Here is a 16,680-nt window from a genome sequence, read left to right on the forward strand (position 1 = left end):
ATATAAAAGGCAATAACCACATGGTTGCATCATGAGGGGTTGGCATCAACGTAAGGTTACAAAGATCAATGTTATTGTCAAACAAGTATATTACATCATCTATAAAACATTTTGGTTGACAGCTGGTATCTCTAGCTTCCATCAACACGTATATAATATTGCACTTAACGTTGGCATGAGACACAGTCACTGCATGGACAATGTAAACACCAAGAGCTTTCTCTGCAGAGTGAAACATTACAGACTGCTTTGATAGAAATGTAACAGATGTGAGTGACTCCTGTTAGTTGTGTTCTGTGCATTTCTGTTTCATTCAGTCAGTGTGCATGAGCTCTGATTTCAAGTCCAAAGAGCACACCTTTGGTCCAAGAAGGTTTAGGTTGACACAGCTATTTGCTTTAGTGTTTGTTACAGTGTGTACTTGTTGAAATGTCTGAAGTGACGTGTTTCTGTCATTAAAACTGATTCTAAACCCACAGATTTTCTCTGTGGCTACATGACTTTGTTGTATAAGTAAAAAAATATGTCTTTCAGAGACTGTTTCCACATCCCTAAGGCATGGATGACCAGGTGGACTTACTCTAATAAAATATTGATTTCATTTTGTACCTCTAAAGATATGTTTTGCATAAATGGGTAGTTATCTTTCCAGAGTTAAAATAAAGTTTCCCCAAGATTTTCTAAGGCTTAATTTAAAGTGGAACAAAAGGTGTGATGTGTTTTTTTTTTTTTGTGTATGTTACTGTGTATCAGTGGAACCCGATGCGTAAGGCTTTATTCTTTACCATGGTGAACTTGCTGACAAACACTGTGGCGAAGGCGGGATCCACCAGGTAGCGGTAAGACTTGGTGACGGAGGGCGGTGGCTCGGCGAGCGTCACTGGGGGCTGCAGCTGGAGAGAGGCAGCGGAGGGGGAGAGAAACTGGGAGGCTCGCATCACGTAATCCACCAGCCGACGATACTGCTGCTCTGACAGGCGCTCGCGAACGCCGTCACTCTGAAGGACGACAGATGATTGCCATTACACTGATCATAATGAAGTTAAATCTGCTGCAGGTGGTGTCCAATCATGTGTCATCACTCACGCATGATGGGGAGTTTTTATCAAAGTATGTTGTCATGCCAACCAAACACTACAGCAGCTAAATTCATCTTCAACCCGACAGAAAGGAATTAGTGAAAAGAACTGAACCAGTCGTGAAAGACAAGTTTTCTGTTTCAATTCCTGCTCAGAAGCTGATGAGCTGAGGTCAAAGGTCCCTGCTGCTTCATGGTTGAGCACATATGCTGCTGAGCCAGCTTAATACTGAAGCAACAACTGGCCATAGGAAATATGTACAAGATGTCTAAATGACCAAGAGTGCCAGTCTGGCCCTTTCTAGGTGACAGTTACAACATGTAACTATTAATGTGAACGTGTGCAAAGACATGACAAAATCAAGGTTCAGTCATTTATATAAACCTAAATAAAGCAAGGTGTTCTCCGTCAGTGTGCATTCCTCTGGAAACAATTAGACTACAGATGCTGTCTGGCCCTCAGAATAAAAACGGAGATTGAAAAAGCTTTTGTAAATAATCTAAATGTGATGATTTATATCAGGAATATACTGAAGCTACTATAACATCTGTCCCTTTTCAACTTTAGATGTGGCACTTCCAGTAATATATTCATAAGAGCCTGTGTAAGCAGCGTACGTATTCAACATTGCATCATTCCCCGATTGATTTCCACACCGGTGTGCGGTTCCATCCCTCCAGTCTCACCTCTGTGTCGCTGGCTACCGTCTGCTGCTGTAAGGTGAGGGTGAGCTGGCCCTGCTGTCCCGGCTCCTGCTGACACTCCACCTGCAGAGGACACGAGGTTTCACGTTCACTGCACTGCGTCACTGCTACAGAAAGGCTCATGTGACTGTCACACACTTGTGTGGAACACTTTCTGTTGTCCCTGACTACTGTCAGTTACCTCTGTGATGGGGAAGGCCTGCTGCTGGGTGTCCTCACTGAGGCTGACCACAAACAGCACCTCAGAGGTGAGGAGCAGACAGCCAGCATGCTCCTGACCTGACCCGCTCACGATGGTCACCTCCAGGGCCATGTGGAGCTCCGGCCGCCCCAGGGACTGGAGCATCTTCCTGTGGTCAGAGAGCAGGACGATGTTATAAACAAGTTTTGACGCACACACATTCTACTGCTTATTTAGAAGGACATGTTTGGAAAATTCTAACGTTACATACGCTGACATCTTAAAAACGCACATAATGGCAGGCCTCCTAACGTCAGATAAACACCCTCCCTATAAACACAAGACCACACAAAGTGCCCAACTAACCTAACACACACAAACAAGCGCGCATACGTGTCTCCACACATCCTGTAATTTACATTTCGACATGTTCTCTGTGTGGTTCCGATTACACACATGTTCGATAGAGGAATATGTGTGCGGCAACCGAAGTCTTCGGTCTTGTTTCTGCGACGGCGTGTTTACTTTGGAAGGCAGGTGTTCAAATTGCGGAGCAGATGTTGAAGCAGCCACAGTAGGGACCCTTTGGTTCTGTTCAGTGTTACTCTGCTCTAACAGTCTGACCCCTCAAGTGTCTGGGCTACCTGCAGTAGTAAAAATAATTGATGGATGCCTGATGGAAAGCAGTTTGACTGCAATGCAGCATGAATCAAACCATAGGGAGCATTATCTCAGCGTTCATATATTTTCATCTTCCTCGAACATTAGCACAACATACGGCTAACCCCTCGGGTGATGACAACTCAAGTGGAATGTCCTAAAGAAATATTGTATGTAAAATTTGGCCTTTCTCCTCATGGCAGTTGACAGCAGACACTGACTGCTATTAGAAGTAAATGTTTGATAGCTATGGAAACCAAACTAAATTGCGGAAAATTCATTATGCAACGCCATAAATGCTTTTTCTACAGCTCCTGATAACCTTCTGGAGACAGACGCCTCTTATAAATTTTAATGATAATATTAAGTGTTCCACTGAGACAGTTTACTGGAACCTCTGAAACTCTCAGATGTGATGCAGTGCTGTCGATACGGCCACGCTTCAAGCCATATTTTTACAACGCAGGACCCAAAGGTAACCTTCTGCTTGGCGCAACATGCGACCTTTGTAAACGGAGTCGCTCCCAGTCTCCAAACTATTCCAGCACACAAAGGAAGGTGTTCCTCCTCCATCTGATGGCACTGGGAAACATCTCTGGATAGACTCATAGTTGAAAAACAAGAACAATTTCTAGCTGGCGGCTTTGGCAGAGTGCTTATAAAAACCTTTTAACAAGGCTTGATGAGAACTACGGAGGGCAGGCTGGCTACCATGTGTGGGATCAAGGTCAAACATCTTTCCAGACTCTTTTTTTTTTCATGAAAGTGGGTAATGAACCCTCCAAGGGTTTTTTTTTTTAAACAAGACAGCAAAAATGATGAGAGGTAAGAGGGAGAGAAAGAACAGCAGATCCTGGAGAGAGTCCAAGAAAAGCAAAGGCGAGAACACATGTCCCACTTCTAAGGAAACGTAAAGGAGGAGCCTGCAGGAAGAAAGAATGGCTCCGGGTCATACCAGACATATTTAAGGTGGCTGTTCGGGGCCTGAGCCGACTTCCCCTCTGTGGGCAGGTACAGTTGTTTAGGTAGCTGCCACAGTCCTGCTCCATGAAGGATCCCTGTTAGGAGACAGTGCCGTGGATTACGCACACGTTTTGAAATACAATACGCATTGACAGACTGGTGCCAGTCTCATTTAAATCAAATCCATTCGACCTTTGATGGAAAAATACAGTTTCTCTTAGCATGTGAGCGCGCGTTATTGTGAATGTACATTTCATTGCCCTGCATGACTGGGCTGGCTCTGTGTGTACATGTCACAGTGAGGTCATAACCCATGTGCATGTGGTCACTTCTCTTTCGTCCCACTCTAGCTGTCAGCAGAGCAGCAGCAGCCACGGGCCAGTGAAGTCATCAAGCAGTTAAACTGGAGCCATAAAGAACACAGTGAGATCCATTAATGATGTCACTGCAGTGCTCCTCTGCAATGCTGCTCAGCTCTGAGCGGGTGTTTGCGTGTGTGTGTGTGTGTGTGTGTGTGTGTGGGGGGGGGGGGGGGGGGGGGGGGGGGGGTATGTCCATGTGTGTCATAAGGCAGGATGGAGTGTGACACAAATCAATACAGTTGATCTGAGTACATTAGCAGCAGATTGAGTCTTCTGTCAGCCTGAATGTTGATGTGTACGCTGGTCGGTGTGTCCTCCAGCTTGTGTACTCACAGGCATCCATGTGGATCCACATGCATATTCACAAGTGTGTGTGTGTGTGTGTGTGTGTGTGTGTGTGTGTGTGTGTGTGTGTGTTTTGCTGAGCTCAGAAGGTCAGGTAGATCCCAGCCAGACCCCGGGGAGTCACTGCTCTTACACAGAGCTGTTATCCTTGTTGGTAGTTTATGTGCTGCGGCCAAGATGACCTGTTAGCGCCAACACACACCACCCTCTGACCTACTCCTCACCCCCCCGCCCCTGCTGTGTGTGTGTGTCACTGGGGGTCCTGCACTACTGAAGGTCTGGCCTAATAAACACTTCGCTTCTGGTTGGAGCCAAGTAAAGAGAAGGGGAGAGACCGTCCACTCACTGATGGATTTATGATTTTCCTGACACACAACTCTAACTCTATATGTGTTTATGAGAATATTGTTGCCTAAGGCTCCTTGGAAAGTTGTACATAAGACCTATTTGTTGAGTTGTGCTAAACTTGAGACCTTGCTGAATGGCCAAATCTTTCTTTACACTTCGGTTAACTGCTGTGTGGCAGCGATAATGTGCTCGTGTGTGGAGGACGGACATTTTTCATTCTTTTGCAAATGTAATTTAAATGACGTCAGGTTTAATTAACATCTCAAACACAGATTCTGTGCAAAATGGTTCCTCACAAAATGATGGAGCTCATTGCCAAACATGACAACACAGGAGGCTATCAGCTTTCTATGGAGCTGGAAGTTCTTAAACTACCAGAAATCCAAAAATGGAATCCAAGATGGGCTTTTTCATGTCTGAGCTGTTCCCAAGAATTATGCTCTAATTATGCTTTAATTTCTCTGTGTTCTGAGTGCTCGAGAACCGCAGGAAAAGTGAGGCTATTACACTGAACAAAACTATCAGTCACTTAATTCACTGAAACTGCTTCCTAGAGGAAAGAAAAGGAACCAAAGGAAAAACCCTCTATTATCTTTGACCATCCTGAACTCACCGTATCCAGTCTGGGACACCAGTTCAGCTGCTCCTCCAATGGGCTTAGTGAAAACCCCCACAATGCCTTTCCCAACTCCAGAGATGACTCCTTTGGCCTTGCTACCAGCAGAGCTCTGCATCTCCCAGTTCCTTTGGAAATTCTGCATGGGCTGGTCCACGATGCCTGCGATTGCTCCTGAAAGAACAATGAAAAGGTTGTCGTTCTTTATTATTGTGCTTAGTTAAAGAAATGAGAGACTTAAAAACAGACGCGCACACAACTCACGACGTCTTTTATGAATGAAAAAAAGGAGGCCAGCCCTATAAGTGATTTCACTTTAGTGAGACACGGGACACAGAGTTAGACATCCAGAGCCCAAAGCGTCATAAAAGGGATTCACAGGTTTCAGCCACGCTTTTGCCCTCCAAAAAATATCAGCCCACTGACTTTACGTACGACACAGATGATGTGATCGACAGCGCGTCTCAGGAATTCTAATCCTGTGTAACCCAGAGCAATGTGAGCAGCTGTTTGGTTTCAGTGACGATATTTTCTGTGTGTCTTCGAGTCTGATTTGAGACAGACTTGAGTTTTACTGCCCTCAGGGTGTTTATTGAGTCCCTGCTGTGCTGTCTCCACTGCTCAGTCTCATAGCTCTCTGTAATCGTGCACACCACCGTGTGTGCGCCTCTTTGAGGTGGACATCAGATGAAATGTGTGTGGTGGAGCAGGTTTCCATACATAGAGTGATATGAAGAGAGGCCCTATATCAGGCTTGATGATGAAAAGTAATGAAACAAACGAAGAATACATATAGTGTATATTTAAAGCTAATATCCAACACAACAGCATTTCTTGGGATTGATTTATTACTTGTAATGATTCTGTTCAATGTAATCTCAACATTGTCATTGCAAATTTTCATGTTTTTTAAAAAAAACCTGGATAACTTTCAACCAAAACCACACTGACATCCACTGTTCCGGTCATTTGTGTGACTGAGAAGATGCTTCAGGAGGAACAGAACTAAATATTTAGGAGTGATGAAAAAAACTGCAAAGTGCTGCTGTAGTCCTGATTAGGATTGTTGCAAAAACCTCAATGTAAAAATAATTATTCCACATGAGGCATTTGAGTCTCTGTGTGAGCGCATCCCCACATACCTAACAAGCTAATGCCGAGTCGTGACAGCCCCTGCCTCAGCCCGTCCCCCAGGCTCTCTGGCAGCTGGCGTCTCCACTCCTCCTGCCTGGTGTAGTGCTCTTCATCCAGAGACAGACGGTCCATGTTCCTGGCCAGGCTCGTCGCCAAGTTGGTGATGGACGTCAGCGTGCCTAAACACAAAGGCGACATGTTGAAACCCAAAGTTCATCATTTGCAGTGAACACTGTCAGTGAGCGCAGAGTGGAGGTGGAGGTCATCATGGTGCCTTAAATGAATGAATCATTTCAAGACTAAAACAGGGAGACTGTGGAAAAAGAATGTATGTACTGTATCGGTCTGGGAGAAGTTGGATATTATGCAAAGGTGCCTGTGAAATGTGCGTGTGCGGTAAAATGAACAATAACATGACGAACATCTGTGGTACCTTTTGAGATATGTTTGACGAAGGAGGAGGTCCCTCTGGACACCCCGCTGACGAAGGCTCCAGGCCCGCGGGTCAGACCCTCGTACGGCAGCCGGAAGAAGTCGGACACGCCATTCCCGATGCTCCTCACCAGGCTGGCAGGACTGCCCAGGATCTCCAAAGATCCCACCACCCAACCTGAGACAGTCACATGATACTTGCTATACACTTGTCATCAATCGTGTGCTGTGTGTAATCAATGCAGCGCTGGGAGATTTGACCAGCACTCACATATCAGTTTTTCTTTTCACGCTGAGAAGCCACTAAGAACAAAGGTTTAAGAACTATTTCAGAGAGCCGTTTCCTCTGCGCTGCGGCCTTCTTTCTGCTTCCTGGAGAGACTTCTCTTTCAGTTTAGCTTTACAAGACAAACTTGGACTGGAAGCAAATACTTAAACAAATAAACTTTAACTGTATTATTCTTGGAGGGAGCCACAATGGTGCTATAACACACCATTTTCAGAACATACTATATAACGCCAGATTCCTTTTTTAGACTGTTGAAATGAGTTTTGTATTCAACAGAAATCAGAAGAAACCCATGTGGAACACCTGCTCTGAGGAGGAACATTCCACATACAAGCCCCTTGAGTCAACTCACTTTCATTATCCTTCACTCGCCAGAAGCAGTTTAGAGAGGGAGGCTCTCCCAATCTAAACATTTTACAGAAAAACTTTGAAAATGTTCTTACATCATCATTATATGTTCAGCATTGTGTTCATTCTATCAGAATTCTTCTCAGCTGCATGCACACATACCCACTCCTGCATGAAATCATACATGTGCCACAGAGAGATTTACTGCCTCCTACTATCTCACCTCTCTCATTCAACCATAGAGTCCCCTTCAGATGGCACGGCTCATTGATATTTATGCACTGACAATTGCATCACAAAAATCAACCAGTCATTTCTCGAGACGCCACAGCCCGCTCTGCTCTTATTCTCCGTCAATTTGCACTTGAGTGATGGACTCTAATGGTCGGAAACCAACTCCAGTGGGGCCTAGTGGTCGTTTCTGCTGCACATGCTCTCCTAGTTGTGGTTTTGGTAAAGCATAAAGTCCTGACAGGAGCTGATGTTTACAGGGCTGAGTCATGCTTTGAAACACACACACATATACTGGAATGTATATGCACAGAGAGTGTATGCCTTTTAATGTCCATATGTCCTTAAGTCTTTGCATGTGCGTGCGCATGGATTTACGCCTGTGGGTGTACGCGCCATCGCAGTACTGTGCATCCTAGTACTAATCAGTCCCAGAATGCAATGCTTCCTGGTGCCCCTCACTCCATGATGATTCAGGATGAGGAGAACGCGGTGAGGTGACGTGTTGAAATACGAGCAGAAACGAGGGCTCTAACGAGAGACAGCGGGAAGGAAGTGTCCGTACAGAACGGTGATTTCTGATGTGGAAATGACTGGGTTAAATCAGAACATGTGTGGAGGCTTTGAGTAGACAGGAGGACAACGCAGGAGGGAGGTACAGAGCCTTTATAGCGCCTGATAAGCCCGACTTAGACCTGATCTATAATGCACTGCATACACATCCGAGACATCAGTCAAGTCTTACGGTTAAATAGTAAATTATGACAAAGAGAGGATCTACATCCTTTTTGAGCCTCCGGAGGTTCTGCTTCTGCTTCCTGGAACTCAACAGTTTCACTGCACTTTTTACCACAAAGCAATGAGAGCCCTTGGGTGCAATCATTTCAAAGCTCAACTCCAGACTCAGCAAGTATAAATTGTGGAATTTCTCCGTTGAGCACACGTCCTGTTATTCTTCTGTCCATGTTTGCCTAAACTGAGTGCACACAGGTGGGAGCCTACCTGATACAGACCGTAAATCTGTGTCCCTGCAGTGTGAGTAGAAAAATACAGCGTACGCAACATTATCAGTCTTTGTGTAATACATGAAATACAAGCTGGTTTGAAGGACCGTTTGCTGTATGGTGTGTGTACCGTGGCAGCAGGTGAATACGAGGCATTTGAGAGCCACCACCTACCGGCTCTGAAGAGGGCTCCGGCAGCATAGTGCATGGCCAGAGCATGCACCAGCTGTCTGGCTGTGGTGCACAGCGGCCCCCTCTCAAACAGGGAGAAGGAGAGAGGAGTGTGGTCTGAAGCAATGTATAACTTCAGGGAGGCGTGGACGCTGACCAACAGGTTGACCGGCTGGATGGTCAGCCTCTGCAGCCGCACAGGGTGGACTAACGCCTGCACCGACTGAAGCACCTGGAAGACATGCACTAGTTTTAGTATTGACATAAGAGAGTAATGACAACATTCAGCCTCATCACTACCTGAATAAAAACATCACGTTCTGAATGGTGCACCTGTTCAGGGAGGATGGGAGCAGATCCGGGCTCTCTGCTCCTCTGGGTCTCTGATTCAGCTGAGGCCGAGGTCATGGCACTGTCTGGGATGTAGGTGTGGAACAGCGTCTTAATGTAGTAAACAAAGGTGTCTTCAAGGTAGACTCTGGCAGGTTGGAGCTGGAAGGTGACCTGAGGGGAGAGCACACAAAGCTTTTGTCTTTTTTGACATGACAAAAAATTTAACAATTTCCTGTTGAGTTACTAATGTGTTGGACAGTTTGGTAATGAATTAAAAAAACACAACATTTTATGACCAATATTAATGCCCATGGGGGTAGCATGTGACTGGTAAGGTGGTTACTACGTGATTATGTGCATGGTTGCTATGGTGTAGTATGTGACTGCAGGAGTCACAGAGGTTGTACTAATCGTGTTTTTAGTTGTAGAAGCATACTGATACTGAACATTTGTGAAGTCCACCACAACATCCTGCTGGACTGACCCTGCTGACCTGCTCTGGAGCTCCCTGAAGGTGTCCTGATCCTGCTCTGGTGCCAGTGGATGGGGTGGCACTCCCCCGACTTTAATACTGTATCATTATTGTTACTAGTAGTAGCACTGGTGCTACTTTTTTATTTCATTTAATTTCTTCACCTTTGTTTATTTTTTTTTCTCTCTCTTACGCATGCCCTTAGTTTTCTTTCACCCAGTGGCCATACCTGGCCTGCATTCACTGTTACTCTCTTCTTCGTGTTATTCTGTCAGTATTTTGAAATTAAAAACAAAACAAAACAATAAACTAAGAAAATTCATCAAGGAAAATGCAAATACAAAGACAGAAGAATGAATCCAACCTCTTCCACAGTGCATATGTCCCCAGCCAGCGCCATCCTCAACTGCAGGAAACAAGAGCGTTTGAACTCCTCCAGGGACTCAGGAGATTGAGTGGGGTTGGCATCGCTGCTCCACGACCCCCCAGGCTCAGCTACCCCTCTCTGGTCCTGGCACAGCAGCACGGGGAAGTGGAAACTTGCTCGGTTATACAGCTGGTTGTCTACTTGCAGACTGGAGCAGTAGAGCTCGATCAGAGAGGCACCAGACATCAGAGCGGACGTGGGTGCTGTGTCCGTGCCAGGGTCAACTGCCAGCTCCAGGGGCAGGGAGGTGGGTGCTGGAGCCAGGCTGAGGAGCAGCTTGGTCAGTGTGAGTCTCAGCAGCTCGACAGGACCGGAGGGATTGGTGATGTCATCACTCAACACTACACTGGCTTCACTCAGGAGAACTCGAAAGGACAGCGTGGAGGACCTGAAAGCAAACAGAGGTTGTTAATGTGAAAGTATCATGTAGTGAAATAAATAAAGGGCTGTGACAGCGTTCACTGATGCATGTCCAGCACTCTTTTAGGCCGTCATGTGTTTAACTGTCGTTTGTTACTTTTGATAAGCATGAAAACATCTCCATTCTAAACAGAACTTCAATCTTAACTTATGATTCAGATGATTTGTAGAGGACAAACAGAGACCAAACTCATTCACCTTGTGCTGGTGATGTTTCATGAATTCCCTACCACCAGAGCACATTAGAATGATGTCATTTGTTTACATTTACCTAATATTTGATTATATTAATTTCCTGTTTTGCCAAAATGACAAGGCAGCTATGTGTTGATGTAATGGAATAAAGCTGTAATACCATGTTCTACTGTACTAATTTCACTCATGACAGCACGGAGGTTTTATTGCCCTCCTGTGGTGAAAACGATGCCTGTTTCTTCACATTTGGAGTCCTGTAACAACTGCTGCATGAAAACATTGCTGTTAACCATAATCATAAAGCAATTTGAAGTGAACACAGTAAAAGGCACTTGGGTAGATACCTTGAGGTTAGGAAGAACAACATGCACGGGCGATTTGTTATGGTTCAAATATGTAGGGAGCATAAAATAACATCAATAAAACCGCTGCCTGTGCACACATACCTGCTGTGCAGGTTGATTACAGCGTCCATGCTGCCCTCTGGTGCCAGAGACAGAACCAGGGTGCCTTTCTCATACTTCACGTCTATGTAGAGACAGCCAAAGCCTGGCAGGAACACCACCTGCGGAACAACATAACACAGACTGTGGTGAGGTAAATCAGTACACTCGGATACTCTCTATAGTTAGAGAGCGTTGCGTGCGCTCATTTTCACCTTGAATAAACTTTGAGGATGTAACTTTACTTCCTCACAGAGTCATAGCTCAGTGCTCTCTCCTCTGTTCTTTGCATTTGTGTGTTCCAGAGCATACATGGGTCCCACTTTAACCTCCACCACTCCAGGTTCAGAGAGATCAGCTCCTTGTGTGACGAAAGGAAGCAGATCCCTGCTGAATGCTTCGCTGAGCAGTCAAAACAAGTCCAACCTTTGACCTCTCGCCCCCACCACAGAGGTCAGACTCAGACATCACAGTAACCAGAGATACACAGCCTCAACCTCAACCCCAACCTGCAGCTGGCTAGACACAACACCAAACATTACACACACTGCTCCTTAACATCTCATGAGCCCCACCACTGCTACACTGACCAAAAACACAAGCTGTTGTACTAAAGCTGTGTGAATGAGCTTTGTGCAACAAGGAAATGTGTATAAATTGTGCAGCAAAAATCACATTTTATACACATTTCCCAAAAGGTATTCATATAACAGTATGGTCATGCTAAACATGATATTTTCTATAGCACATTTTGTACGTTGTGTTTTTGCTATTTTTGAAAAGCTGTTTATTGCCTCAGAGGGACAGGGTCCTCTTCCTGGAGTCTGCCATGTTGCACTGTTGTTTCAACAGCAACCCAGAAGGGACAAACCTCAAACTGACTCTAGAGAAGGCCTTTTGCGTTTTTTTAATGTTTAGGGGCCATCAAAGGGGAGGATGAGGCAAGGTGTATTCAGTTGGTTGCAATCAGATCCCTCACCAGTAGATGTCACTAAATCCTACACACTGGATCTTTAAGTCAGCAGTTCTTCAGAAAACAGGATCGCATAAAGAATAGTTTGTGTTTAAAACAGATGAGATTTGTCCAATTTTGAGAAAATGGGATGATGAGGAAACATATACAATCCTAGAACTTTCTTACACTAACTCATTAAAATCAAAAGGGAAATATACTGTTCCTTTTAGCATTGAGAGGTGTGACATCCCCTCACAACTGAGACAAAATCTTTATGCGTCACCCGACCGACATGTACGCTCTTACCTGAGTGCCGGGGGAGTTGATATCTATGGGGTCCGTCCAGTCAGTGGAGCTGTGGTCTGAGGTGGTTTTCAACAGCAGAGTGGGCAGCATCTCTTTCTGCCGGCACTCAGGGAAACTGGAAAAGTGGTGGTAGAGCTCATGGTACAGGGAACAGTTAGCAGGCAGAGGACGGCAGTACACCTCAGTCCTTGGAGTTTCTATTGAAGACAAGAGGAAATTGTGAAAAACTAGTAGTACAAAGATAGTATAAGATGAGCGGAGAGGAGAAGGAAGGTCATACCTTTGACAGTTTCTTTTAGCAGCAGTGGGATAGGACACTTATTGTGGATCAGCATGCGAGGAGAGGGGTCCTCATTCAGAATGATGTATGTCACCCCAAGGTGCTCCTGATATGTCAGTACTATGCATCTGCAAAACACAAATAAAAACATAAACAAGCCCGTAAATAAACTGTCCACAGACAGCTCTTATCCCAACCCCTTCTAACCACACACAGATAAGCGCTCACACACCCACCAGCATGTCGAACGTCACATTACTGCTATGTCCATTTGCAAATCTCTGAGGTGCATCCATGGGCAGAGCCCTAACTGAAGCCAGGTGTTGACACACTGTCACTCTGTGTGTGTGTCCATAGTTGTGTTTGGATGCACATGTTGCATTTACACATAGTAAATGAGAGCCAAGCTGGCCAGTCCAACAGCAGAACACAAGGATGTAACGGAAGGAAAACACATGCTCATTGGTCTACGTGCTGCACATACCCTGTGCCCTGTGTTTGTGGTGATTAGACCGTGAAATAGCTTTGCATTATACTATATGACGTTTTACTAACATTCAGCCAAAAACACACAAGAAACAAAAGAGAGAAACAAAGTAAGACAGGAGGAAAGAAAGAAAGACATGAGATGGATCACTTGCAAAAGAAAAGCAGAGAGACTGACAATGGAAATATTGAGGGCATTTCTCCTTTTGCTTCATCTGCAGTATTTAACAAGCTATGACCAGCAGTACCTCCTCGCTTTATGTCCTGTGCCAGCCGGGGTTCACTACCCCGCTCTAAATGGACTGTCACAGCCAGCACACCACAAATGTTCTGCCTCACCCACCTGCTGCTCAGGCCACCCCCAGAGTCTGGTTCCCCAGGAATAGACAAACTGTGCCTGGGGAAGTCTGGTCGGATGGGAGCGGGGAGGCTCCACGCTGCAGATCCAACTCCACCATCAGGCCTGGGAAACAGGCTGAAGAGCATGTGTCTGAGCGGCAGAGGGAACTCCACGTTTCCCTGGACGTTGCTTTGGAGGAGGTCCCAGCATGGCACAGAGCAGGGTTTGGCCAGGGACGATTCTTCAGGGGGAGCCAGGCTGAATACTGCTGTCTCTGGTATCTCACAGGCCTGAGGAGAGGAGAGGAGAGGAGAGGAGAGGAGAGGAGAGGGGATAAGAGGGTAAGGAAGAGGGAAAACAAATAAATTTTAAAGAAAGAAGCAGATGAGGAAGGGAAAAAAAACATCAAACAAAAAAGATGGAGGCAAAGTGGAAAAAAAGAAATGAAGGTGAAGAGAAAAAATGAGAATAAAGGGGGGGAGTGGACAAGAGTCGCATCAGAAAAGGATATAAGATATGACATGAAGGCCAAGAAGAAAAGAACGTCAGAGAGCAAAGAAGATGCAAGTCATTACAACAAAAGATACATGGTAAAACCACTTTGTTATTGTACTCGTTTCTTTCTCCCACTCAGCTTAGCGCTAAATTGGTAGCAGAGAAGCCCTGCTGTGCTGGTTTAGCAGCCAGTGAGCAGCGAGTAGTTGAGGACTACAGGGATTAGGCACTAAGCATGATGAATAGACCAACTAGAAAGGCATTCCTAGCCTTGTTTGTGGTCTGTGTTATTGTTAAGCCCATCGCCCGCTATTTAGTTTTTTAAGCTCTCTCTCTTTTTTTAAAGTTTCTTCAGTCAATTAGTGGCAACTGGCAAGCTCTGCCATCCTTCTTTAAGAGGGTCTGAAGGCTCGTTAAATGACATCACTACATTGTTGCTCTCTTTTGGGAACAAGCAACAGATGAAAGCGAGAAGGGAAACCTGCATCCAATTCTGGGTGTTTGTCTAATGTCCCTATGAAGTGCCATTGCCACATGGTGAGAACGGTGGAGGGAGAGAGGGGGAGCAACATGATCTGATGGAAAACGGCTTACTACATCCGAGCAATGTGTGCGGCAATGTGCTGTAGTGCTGGGGTGGATGTGTGTGAGTAATGTGCATAGGGAATATACTGCATGTGTGAAGCTTCAGAAAGTCTAGCAGGACTAGACAGACATGATGCAGGGCCGTACACATACATGAAAACATACACACAGGCCTTATGGTTATGAGCGGCGGTGAGGAACTGAAGCTATGGGCCCAGGATTTACACTATTTCACAGTTTTATGGAGAGCTGGAGCTAACAGTTAAGCTTATGGGGACTTAGAGACTGGGCAGGTGTCGTGATGTATGAAATGTTAGCCTTGTATAGCCTGAAACTTCTCATATGTTCTGGCACTATACCAACATAAGCAGTTGTTTAACACTGAGGTAGAGAAAGACAAATAGAAAAAGATTTCTGTATTTTTGCATTTCATTTTTTACCACAAACAAAAATAACCCAGAGTTGACATGACAGAAATCCTCTGAACTTTACTTTGAGTCACACAATTGAGGTTTATTTACTGCATTTGTGTGCATGGTAGCTTGAAAATAGAGTGTGACTCAGAGAAACCCTCTGTTCAGTGTACAGAGAGGAGAGAGCGTGTCAATGTGAGCCTTTACAGTATGCACAGTACCTGGTCATCAGTTCCCAGTGCATGGTCAGTGAGCAGAGGTCTGTACTGGATCAGGTAAGGAGTGTTGTTGATAAGAATGGTTCTGTCCTCTATCTGTAGGATCTGGATGCCGTGTCTGACCACAGACGACACGCAGAACTGACACAGCTACAGAGGAAAGAACAGACACTGAGATGCTGGCTACAAATAGAAAAAATATATGTATATATATACAGTCGTCCTCAAAATTATTCATACCCTTGCTAATTCTTGTGATTTTTTAATTTAGTGATGAAATGAATGCAATTTTTCAAGTTTGTGTACCAGTTATAAGTGACCAACAATTGAAAGAATGACAACAATACAAAATTCAAAAAAATCTTTATTTCAGAGGTATTTTATTGATGGATTCCCAAAAAATGCCATGTTCATATTTATTCATACCCTCGTCCTTTGTCTTTCTTTAATAGTCAATCGCATAGCCTTTGTTCTTTATGACTGCTTCTAGACGATTCTTGTACGTGTCCACAAGCTTCCTGCATGTCTCCTGTGGGATGTTGGCCCACTCTTCCTTGGCGAAAGCCTCAAGCTGGGTCAGATTGGTCGGTTTCCTAGCCATCACTCTGGTCTTCAAGTGATGCCACAAGTTTTCAATGGGGTTCAGGTCAGGACTTTGACTTGGCCATTCTAGGACGTTGACATCATTGTCTTTGAACCATTTCTTCACTACCTTGGCAGTGTGTTTAGGATCATTGTCTTGCTGGAACGTCCAGTTGTGGCCAAGCTGGAGTTTCTCAGCAGATTCCTTCACATTTTCATCAAGGATCCTGATGTAATCCTCCTTTTTCATGGTTCCTTGGACCTTGACGAGATTCCCTGTGCCACTGGAGGAGAAACATCCCCATAGCATTATGTTCCCACCACCATACTTGACAGTGGGCACAGTGTTCTTCGGTCTGTAGGCTTCTCCTTTCTTTCTCCAGACATACTGAGTATCCATATGGCCAAATAACTCCAACTTTGTCTCGTCAGACCACAGGATGGTTGACCAAAAGCTGGGATCTTGCTTCAGATGACGTCTAGAAAAGGCCAGGCGAGCTTCCAGATGCTTCTTCCTGAGCAATGGCGTCTTCCGAGGTGTATGTCCATGGAGACCTCCTCTGTGCAAAACTCGCTCGATGGTGGACCGTGACACCTGCGTCCCTGCCTGGTCAAGCATTTCAATTAGGGCCTTGGTTGTGGTCTGTGGGTTGTTGTTGACCTCTCGGCAGATTTTCCTGGCAAGTTTAGAGGACACCTTACGCTTTCTGCCACGCCCACTGAGGTTTTTAACAGTGTTGAACCTCTTGTGCTTGTTGATGATGCTCTGGATGGTTGACACAGGGACATCATACTGCTTGGAAATGGCCTTATAACCCTTTCCTTCGCTGTAGGCACATACAAGACGGTGACGTAGGTCCTCG

At 45.3% G+C, this 16,680-nt stretch overlaps 1 protein-coding gene across 2 annotated transcripts in view; it reads right to left on the reverse strand.

Annotated features, from left to right (window-relative positions):
• Positions 1-743: 743 nt before the first annotated feature.
• The window catches only part of vps13b (vacuolar protein sorting 13 homolog B), a 319,766-nt gene continuing 303,829 nt past the window's right edge, over positions 744-16,680 (reverse strand). For both annotated transcript variants that reach the window (XM_076736852.1, XM_076736857.1), the window contains exons 53-67: positions 15,239-15,385; positions 13,528-13,814; positions 12,699-12,826; positions 12,419-12,615; positions 11,161-11,279; positions 10,037-10,487; positions 9,201-9,371; positions 8,871-9,099; positions 6,826-7,002; positions 6,401-6,571; positions 5,256-5,432; positions 3,580-3,682; positions 1,965-2,133; positions 1,766-1,846; positions 744-998 (exon numbers count right to left, since the gene is read on the reverse strand). In XM_076736852.1, the coding sequence (XP_076592967.1) occupies positions 750-998; positions 1,766-1,846; positions 1,965-2,133; positions 3,580-3,682; positions 5,256-5,432; positions 6,401-6,571; positions 6,826-7,002; positions 8,871-9,099; positions 9,201-9,371; positions 10,037-10,487; positions 11,161-11,279; positions 12,419-12,615; positions 12,699-12,826; positions 13,528-13,814; positions 15,239-15,385 (2,856 nt within the window). In that variant the 3' untranslated portion in view covers positions 744-749. The remainder of the gene's footprint in view (positions 999-1,765; positions 1,847-1,964; positions 2,134-3,579; positions 3,683-5,255; positions 5,433-6,400; positions 6,572-6,825; positions 7,003-8,870; positions 9,100-9,200; positions 9,372-10,036; positions 10,488-11,160; positions 11,280-12,418; positions 12,616-12,698; positions 12,827-13,527; positions 13,815-15,238; positions 15,386-16,680) is intronic.

This window comes from Chaetodon auriga, chromosome 8 (genome assembly GCF_051107435.1).
Source record: "Chaetodon auriga isolate fChaAug3 chromosome 8, fChaAug3.hap1, whole genome shotgun sequence".
In the NCBI taxonomy this organism is placed as follows: domain Eukaryota; kingdom Metazoa; phylum Chordata; class Actinopteri; order Chaetodontiformes; family Chaetodontidae; genus Chaetodon; species Chaetodon auriga.